Source organism: Ostrinia nubilalis, chromosome 14 (assembly GCF_963855985.1).
Source record: "Ostrinia nubilalis chromosome 14, ilOstNubi1.1, whole genome shotgun sequence".
In the NCBI taxonomy this organism is placed as follows: Eukaryota; Metazoa; Arthropoda; class Insecta; order Lepidoptera; family Crambidae; genus Ostrinia; species Ostrinia nubilalis.
In genome coordinates this window covers 8,707,854-8,717,503 of record NC_087101.1, presented here as the reverse complement: position 1 = coordinate 8,717,503, position 9,650 = coordinate 8,707,854, and the positions used below count along the sequence as shown (strand labels likewise).

Here is a 9,650-nt window from a genome sequence, read left to right as displayed (position 1 = left end):
ATGAAAGAATATCCAGTAAATCCTGAAAAATAAACATAAACAACTGGGTCTACCACCCACACGTTTTCCCACAATTTCTTCCGAAGATATCCCTCGAAATCTGTTTATTTTGCAGACCAATATTTTTTTGTTACCAATGTGTCCTTTATAAAAGCTTCTTTGCTGTTTAATCGGTCTTTAAAGCTTTACAATATTAATTCAGATCATCTATACGCTATCAAAAGAATCACATCATCCCTCACGTAACTCCAATGCATCAGGTATCCTTGGCAGCAGAAAATGTACAAACTTCAGCACATCAAGCTGAAACAGACCATCTTATGCGGTTGCAATAGTTTCTATTTTGCAACAAAATGTACAGTGTGGTGTGCTTTCGACTGTACAATAATTGGCGCTGTACACTGGCCGCTTCCAGCACATAGTATAAAAGCAAACTGCGCTAGAGCCTGTCATCAGTCAGTCAGTGTTCAGTGCTGTGCAACTACCTAAACATACAACATGAAATTTTTGGTAAGGATTTGTATTAAAATAGCGGCAAACATTACACTAAAATCACACCAGAAAAATATGTACTAACATTTAAAAAAGTTTAAATAAAAACAATATCTCACATTAAAAAAATATAACTTTTGCTTATTTTTCGGTAATTTTTATTTATTTTGAATTTTTGTGGCGATATGGTCACAAAAATTGTATTACATAGCCATACACATTTATACCATACTATATTTTAAATACAATTTTATTAACATAACTAATTATAATATAATTATGTATGTAGTAGGTCAATCAAAATACGCATTTAGGACATAGGGCGCCGCGCCCTATGCGTGATTGATTGCAGAAAATAATATCGCGATATAACCCACAATTAATGTATGTACTAACGTACAAATAAATTGAACCACTTCCTTTCACAAATCATGCCTTAGCTTTGACATTTGAACTTTTCCAAATGTAAATGAAACTGAAAGTTTACGGTAAACTGAATTTATAAATATTATCCTTCCTCAAAAGTTAACTAAAGATTAGTTTAGGTGAATCTTAACAAAACAACTTGTTGTACGTAACTAATAATCATATTGTTGCATGTAACTAATAATTGTCTTCTTCCACCGAGTCAATTTCTTACATCGCATCAATTTGTAATGTATGCTATAAAACATTAAAAAGTTTCATCAAAATCCGTCCAGTTGTCTTTGCTTGAACGTATAATAAAAGCTCTAAAGCATTCGCCTTTACAATGTGAGTATAGTTTAATATGTATTATAGTAACAAAAAAATAATTAGTAATACAAAGTTCGCTGTATGTTCGATGTTATCTATCAATTTATTAGATTCAAATCACTTTTATCGCACTAAAGTATAATCATTACTTATCGTAGCATATCATAACCAAAAAAACATTGCGGTTTAACAAAATAGATTTGTAAAAAATCTTATCGCCTCAAAGATCTTGTTACAGTAACTATAATGTGTATTCTTCTTTATAATTTGAACTCAACAGAGCATAAAATAACATAATTTTGCTAAGATCTACCAACTGTGCCATAATCTAGATAAACTAAAATAGTTATTAACTGCTTGTTTAAGATCTAAGATAATAAGCTGTCAAGAGCAGAATGTTGTTATTTTGGCATCTTAACTATTGTTTAAAAACTTAACTGGTAGTTTCAAAGGTTAATTGAAAACCAAAATTCATTATTTTCGTTCAACAACTTTCTTCTTTCATCTTTAAAAATAGCTTATAAAATTATTTTATAAATAGTCGTGCCCACGACTTCGTACGCGTGAAAATAGTTTGAATAGTTATTCCCGTATTTGCAACATTTTTCATTAATGGTTCATATTTTATAAACTATAAACGTTCCTATTGGTGGTAGGGTGATACTATTTGTACGTATAGCTATCAATCTATATAGCCTTACTCAATAAATGGACTAATATATAACAGAAAAATATATTTTCAAATCGAACCAGCAGTTCCTGAGATTACCGCGTTCAACCAAATAAACTCTATATTTTTAAAATAGTATTAGTATAGCTCAACATTTACTTATTTATACTAAATATTACCTACCAGAGCCTGCCTGCATATCTTGAATAGGGTGAAAAAGTGCATGCTAATATGCATCGAAACGACAATCACACGTCTATTGCGATATCAATCATGATTAGCCGTAGACAATCACAACAAAGAGTTAATTGTCTGCACCAACGGTAAGGCTTTTGTAGCCTCATATTGTCCTTTGTCTAAGTATGCATCGGAAGTGTGGCGCAAGCGACAAAAGTGTCTGGTAAGGTGACACACTACAAGCTGTTGGCACATAGGCTTCAATGGTAATACCATACCATATCCAAATAGCTGTGGAAATGTAGCAGGCATGAATGAATTTGCAAATGATTCATGATTGTAGGACTGTATGTACGTACGTATTGGCAGTGATTTCTGAAACTAGCATTTTACATAGCTCATGTATGCTCATAATTTCAGCCATAGGACGTCCACTGCTGAACATAGGCCTCCCCCAATGAATTCCACATCGCACGATTGGCAGCGGCCTGCATCCAGCCCTAAAATAGTACACGTTGATTGGTCAAGACAAAACTATTCTGAAAATATTTTTTTCAAAGTAGAGTTTCGTACCCTTAAAAAATAATTTCACTCTTTTAGGTTTTCAAAATTGAAACTATTTTTTCTAGATCCAATCTACTACGAGTATGAGTATATTTCAAGATTAAGATTATTCAAAATGATGTCTGTGTTTTGTCTGATCGTGAAACATATCATACAGTGGCTAGTAAAAGTTACAGTTTGTATGTCATAAATGTTAAAAACCATGTCATATATTAAAACCCTGTGATTAACACCGCAGAACTAATTAATAGTAATATTTCACTTACAATAAAGTCACGGACATTTTTAAACGCATACAATGCTTGCTAAACTCATAAACATCATCAAGTTGAGATTTTAAATTTACATGCAAATCAAACCCCATTGTAATTAATGTTGTCTTTAATTTCAATGGATTCAATTATAATTAAGTGTCCTCTCGTGGCACGGAATACAATGATTGCATACCTCCAGCAATTAATTAATTAGGAATTTTTAATTACTGCTGTGCGTATTTCTGGTTATATTAAATTAATTTGTCATCATTGTCATTGATAAGACAATTTATTGTTTCTGAAATAGGTTATTTTTGTTTTAATAAATTAAATGCAAATCATAAGTTGTTTTGTTAATAATTACTAAGAAATTCTGTAGTAATTTATATCTTTTTAAATTAAATTTCTTAATGCCCGTTTTCACCATCAATCCCTAATTTTTAAGCGACCCCTGTGAAAACAAAATTCCTGTTAATTATATGTTACCATAGCGGTCACTTAAAAATTAGGGATTGATGGTGAAAACGGGCGTAAGTCTAATAAAAATAGGCTACCTACCTATCTACCACAAGTCCACAACTAATCTTGAAATGGACTAATAAAGACTTCAAGGCAATGCGATCTTTGCATCCAAGGAAAATTTTCTAGATCTAACATAACTCATAATATGTACCTAGATCATTAGTTACTTTCATTTATTTCAGTTTTTTTACAAACTGCTAGATGGACAGATGCTTAAATGCTTAGGAACATTACCCTTATATACTAAAACAACCGCTTCTTCCAACAGATCGTAGCCGCTCTTGCCATAGCCGCCGTGTGCGCGGAAGAAGCCAAGAAGACAGAGAAGCGAGGACTAGCCGGGCTCGGCTACGGAGGCCTCGGCTACGGCGGCCACGGCGTCGGCTATGACGGCTACGGCTACGGAGGCGGCTTGGGATACGCTGGAGGCCTCGGCTATGGCGGTCTTGGATATGGTGGATACGGTAAGCCAAACCTCACTAAATCATCGCCATCATCATTCAACCGCCTCTGTGGTCTAGTGGTAAGACCACCTGCTTGAGACGGTCCCGGGTTCGATTCCCAGTGGGGCAGATTTTTCTGTTCGGTTTGGTTGGTGGTAGGGCTTGTTCTAAGTCCATGACAACAACGTTAACAGCATTATTGTCTAATTTATTTGGAGGCAAATGTAATTTAACCAACACTTCCCGCGCCTGGCAGGTTTGGGAGGCCTAATGTTCGCATATTTGTCCCTTCATCGTCTTTCAGGATTTCCACGGGTAGAGAAGCTATTTTATTCCAAGGTCTGAACAACACATTGAAAAACCTACGAAAATAACACACAAATTCCACTAGTACCTGAGAATAAATAGTATTTGTTGAATAACTTCTACAAGCTGATTTTCTTACAAATTTTATAAAATACAAAGGAGTAGCATGTTTCGTATAACGACGTTACCGCGGTACAGCATAAAGTGCTACCTTAACCCGATTTATAGCTGACATCTAACTTTCTTCTAAGGCTTTTTACAGGAAAAATCTTATATTATTAAGGCGGAAACTTACTAGCATAGTTCGTGATTCAATTTTGAATGAAATGAATCTGCAATTTGTAACAATTCAATTGGGGAACTACTCTTAAATTCCTTGGATATCTGTAAAACTTGAGTTCGATTCAGTTCAAATTGATATTGACCAAATGCTTTTAGTTCTGAAAATTTGATTTGGAATGATTAATCTTTAATTTACGCATTTAAAATTACTCCAAATACTGTGAACCTACGAGTACGTTCCTATTTACACCAACAATTTCAATTTCACACTAATGGTTACTCGATTGCAACAGTTCGGATCTCCGGCAATTAAAGTTCGAAGTAACGTATAAATTTTAAAACTCAGATCCCAAAGCGAACAAGGGATACGATAAACCAACATTAGTAGTGCAATAAAACAGCAGTTAAGTGCACTGAGAGCAGGGCAAATCGTTCCAAGAGATTAATACCGGAGCAAAATGAAATGGCCGTTTCCAGTGCTCATTATCTCTTGCGAACTATCCCGATCGCGGACAACGTTTTATTCCACTTTAATCGCTATTTCGAAACAATAAGGGTGTGTTGAACGCGATTCAGAAACAGGGGCAGCGGTAATGGTCGGACATTAGAATGATTGCTTGTCATCCATACTTACTATTAGACATTAGACGACTTCATGAACGTGCTCATTATATACGGCTTTGCTTTGACTTCCACTTATCAAAAGGTGAAAAATTTAACTTTATCAAAAGTTTAGGTACCTACCTGCATTCGTTTTTATAACTCTGTCATTCGTTATTTTTCTTTTATGAAAAAGATAGTAGACTATCTTTCTTCCAGGTTAAAATTATCAACATATCAAATGTATAGGAACAGCAACTTTGATAGTAGAAAAACTATAGATCCTTGGTTGGGACCAGGTTTTGTACGTTTCTTCAATAGTAAATTTCGAGACACGACTGGTAAAATATCAATTGAGAGGTATTCAAGTAAAGCCAACTAGGTATTAAATCACTGTGGGGGCATTTAATAACTGGAACAAAACAACTTAATTAATTCATACATTTGTAATAAGCTTAACCACATCTAGAGCAGTTCACGAGCAGATTACAATGTAATGATATAATTTCATACGCAATTTAACAACTCCTTCATTAGAATTCATTGCATTCATGTAATCCTGATTTAGCGCCTTCATGTAATTGGAATTTTATAATTTAATGATCATGGGAATCTAATATGACAAAATGACTTGTCATCGAATGATTGAAGAGATTCAACTTCAATGAGACTATGAGCTTAATAAATAATCATTATTTTACAACATCTATAAGGTCAGGATGACGTTGATGACGTATTTTTAATACTTTTCAGAAAACCATTGGATTAAAATTTTTGTTTTTGGGATAAATTCTTAACCAACAGGACACATCTTTAAAAAAAGTTTAGGCTGAGGTGCACCACCTTATTTTAACCGTAACAATTTTTGACAGATTTTTGACGTATGTCATAGTTAAAGTAAGATGGTGCAACTCAGCGTTAATTATGTACGGGGCATCCTGTATAATGGTTACAAGAGTTACAAGTCCCCGCTGACCGCCACCGATACAATGTCACAAGGTGTAATGACATGTCGTGGGAATATTACAATCCTTGGCATACAACTGGCATAATTACAGAGTGACATAGTAGCGGCTAGATAATTTGATTTTGATGAATTGTCTGTTTATTGTCATACTAGCTTTCCGCCCGCGGCTTCGCCAGCGTGGAATTTTGTCTGTCACGGAAAAACTTTATCGTGCGCGTCTTTGTTTCAAAAACCGGGATAAAAACTATCCTATGTCCTTTCCCGGGACTCAAACTATTTATATGCCGAATTTCTTCAAAATCGGTTTAGTGGTTTAGGCGTGACAGACAGAGTTACTTTCGCATTTATAATATTAGTATAGTATAATACCTAACTGGAAAACGGTGCTGTATTGATGGAAACCAGTGGCCTGAAATATGGTAGTACCTAGGCTAGGTACTTATTGCAACTAAAAATATGGCTATGTCCCTTTAATATCCGCCACGATAGTCGAACGGTGAATGCGGTCGGGCTGGCCGACTCGTGATCCGGGGAACGCGGGTTCGGTCCCTGCCGCCGCTCGACTATTGTGATGAGCTCACTCGTGACACAAGCAAGCATATTTACCTTAGTACGAGGGGCTAACGAGAGTATTAGTAATTTGTGTAATAACAAATACCAATAATCTTTTTTTTATAAAAAAAATATGTAATAAAGCCATTTCCGGGAAAATAATTTTATCAGTATCCCGGAAATGGGATTATTATTTGGCTAACAAATTACCTATTGACATTTTCATTTTCTACGTGTAACTTCTGAGAAATTGATTGGATTGTTTATCCAATCATAAAAAACAGAATAATGCTTTCAATTACCTAAGTAATTCGTCAATGAACAGCTTGTATAGTCACGTGCAAAAATATTATACTCCAATAGAATTTAGACCTTATTTTATCGGGATAAAATACGTAACATTAACTGCTCGTGACTGTACCTGAGTATCTTTTGTTTAAATTACATAACCTTACAAAGTACAGCAGCGGTCACGCGAATAAAATACAATCTATTAAAACGTTTTTCCGGTTAAAATTTTGTCGACCTTCACATTGGCTATTCGATTATACAAATTCGGCACGCTTTGTTCTCCTTCACGGACACTTTAGCTTAACCTTTCCAAGAATTTCTACCTGAATGAGATTCAGGAAGTAATAAAAACACTTTTAGACGGTTCCTAGGATAGTTTAGGTCGTAACACGCTTCGGTTACTTTAATTAGGTCGAAAGAAGACTAACTTCGAAGAGTTAAGATAGCTATCAGTTTTTGAATATTGTCTTGCTAATGGTCTGTACTTATACAGACAGACTTTACAGTCAATCCGTGCCGTCATCTCCTCACTTGTAGACTATTTATTTGGGATGATCAACTTTCTCATCAACTTTTGGGATAAATTCAGTAACTAAGTGTTACTGAAAGAAAAAAAGAACAAAACATTCACTTTTAAAACCATGAAAATTCTTTCAGCAGCTGCCCCAGTGGTCAGCAAGGTAGCGTACACAACCAACCACGGTCTCGGCTACGGCGGCTATGGCAACGGCCTCGGCTACTCCGGCCTCGGCGGCTATTCTGGCCTTGGTAAGTATCCAACGTAGCGTGGGCAGGCCTCCTACTAGGTGGACTGAAGATCTGGTAAAGGTCGCGGGAAGAACCTGGATGCGGGCAGCGCAGGACCGTTCATTGTGGAAAACCTTGGGGGAGGCTTTTGTCCAGCAGTGGACGTCATATGGCTGAAACGAACGAACGAACGAAGTATCCAACCAACGTGGGAACCGCGTGAGACCCTTCAGCACAATGCTACATATACCATTCAACCACATGAGAACTCTATCAACGCTTCATCATCATCATCATCATGTCAGCCATAGGACGTCCACTGCTGAACATAGGCCTCCCCTAATGCTTTCCACATTGATCGATTGGTAGCGGCCTGCATCCAGCGCCTCCCTGCCACCTTTACGATGTCGTCGGTCCACCTTGTAGGTGGACGTCCCACGCTGCGCTTACAAAGCCATATTGTTTTAAACAACTGACATTGTTTGCCTGGAATCCAATTTTAACAGTCGAACTTATTTACGTGCACGGCCTATCGGTAGCCGAATTGGACAGGTACCAAGGACCGAATTCGATTACGTTGCGTATCCGTAATTAGAATTTGATCCGATAACTCCGATTGTTTTGGGGCGGGCGATATCATCTGGCCGCTGAACGCGTGATTGGTATCTATGAACTGGGGTTGGACTGTCGCTTTCCATTGTCTTCAGACAGTAAATGAGCAGTCTAATTGTTCTTATTTACTTATGTATTTGAAAATAATACTTTTTTTTTACAATTAATATAAAAACCTACTCAGATATACTAAAAAATACAGAAATTTTCTTTAACCTAACTATGGCGTTATAGAAAGCAGTGTTAGTACGATTTCATTCATTAATCACTTGTAGTGCCTCAATTATCTGGTGATTTATAAGTAGCCAGTAAAAAGGATAATAGTTGTTGCAATTCACGAAGGAGAGTGAGCATTACATGTGTGGTGGCTGGTGGCTCGCTACTGTTCGTTTTTCAATAGTTTTGATAATTTTCAAACGTTTTGATACATTACACTATCGTTATGTGCATGTACACGTACACACGCAAGTAAAGTCACTCGCCTTCGTGACTTGGAAGAACTTATACCTTGAAAATAGTGCGTTTGTCCATCATTAATCTACTCCGATCATTAATTGGTATATCATTCAACAGGCTACGGCGGTAACGGCTACTACGGCGGCCACGGCTACTACGGCGGCCCCGCTGTCAGCTACGCCAACCAGGTCGCCTACCCCGGCTACGGCGGCTACGGAGGCTACAGCCACGGCCTCGGCGGACTTGGCTACTACGGACATCACTAAACAATCGACTAAAAAAAGTGTTCTTCAAATTAATTCTAATACTCAACTATAAATCAAATTACACTGCCACGTAACTTATTTACTAAATGCACGATCTTTGGCCGGCTGCGTTTTAATGGGCTTAAATCAACAAATATCTCAAGATCGTCACAGCTGGCCAAGGGTAGTCTCGAAACGAACACTATTTTATACAACGAATTGTACGAGCTTTGTAAATATTATATGAATATACGATAATGTAAAGTACTACGAAGTTGTATTCCTCCATGTGACCCACAATATTGGTATATTTTTTCCATAATCACATATCGATACTTCATGAAAACCCAATTATCTTGAGAAATTATTCACATACCTATTGCATATTGCCAAGAGATCAAGAAGATTGATTTTCATCAATCTTTTCAGATTCAAATTCTCTTAATGCTCCAAATAAGTATTTATTCTGCATACCTATTTACACGTGAAGTAGGTACATTTCAAACAACAGAACTTGGCACGCTAAGAGACCATAAAAACAAAAGTATAAATGCCGGGAAAAATACTCCAAACAGAACTCAGAAAGTAATAAATAATGTATTATTAGCATAACAATATTATCTTTCACCACGTTTCCAGCCAATGCCCTGGAGTAACCCTTCGAAAAAATGTGGGAAAAAGTTTTATACGACTACTATTTATCAGATTTAATACAAAATAGGCTGTCCATCAAGC

General features: G+C 36.4%; 1 protein-coding gene across 2 annotated transcripts; it reads left to right on the top strand.

Annotated features, from left to right (window-relative positions):
- Window positions 1-443: 443 nt before the first annotated feature.
- On the top strand, window positions 444-9,185 carry LOC135077853 (glycine-rich protein-like). Of its 2 annotated transcripts, none has more exons than XM_063972390.1 (4): window positions 444-510; window positions 3,683-3,878; window positions 7,516-7,623; window positions 8,788-9,185. In XM_063972390.1, the coding sequence occupies exons 1-4, from the start codon at window positions 499-501 to the stop codon at window positions 8,934-8,936; spliced, it is 465 nt and encodes a 154-aa protein (XP_063828460.1). In that variant the 5' UTR covers window positions 444-498; the 3' UTR covers window positions 8,937-9,185. The 2 variants fall into 2 exon arrangements, with proteins under 2 accessions (XP_063828460.1, XP_063828458.1); XM_063972388.1 differs by having other exon boundaries at window positions 7,513-7,623.
- The last annotated feature ends 465 nt before the right edge of the window (window positions 9,186-9,650 follow it).

Excerpts from the sequence above, each read along its gene's own strand:
- LOC135077853 (XM_063972388.1), top strand. Across the intron at positions 3,879-7,512 it reads TCTTGGATATGGTGGATACG|CAGCTGCCCCAGTGGTCAGC; the intron begins GTAAGCCAAACC and ends AAATTCTTTCAG. Across the intron at positions 7,624-8,787 it reads CGGCGGCTATTCTGGCCTTG|GCTACGGCGGTAACGGCTAC; the intron begins GTAAGTATCCAA and ends ATCATTCAACAG.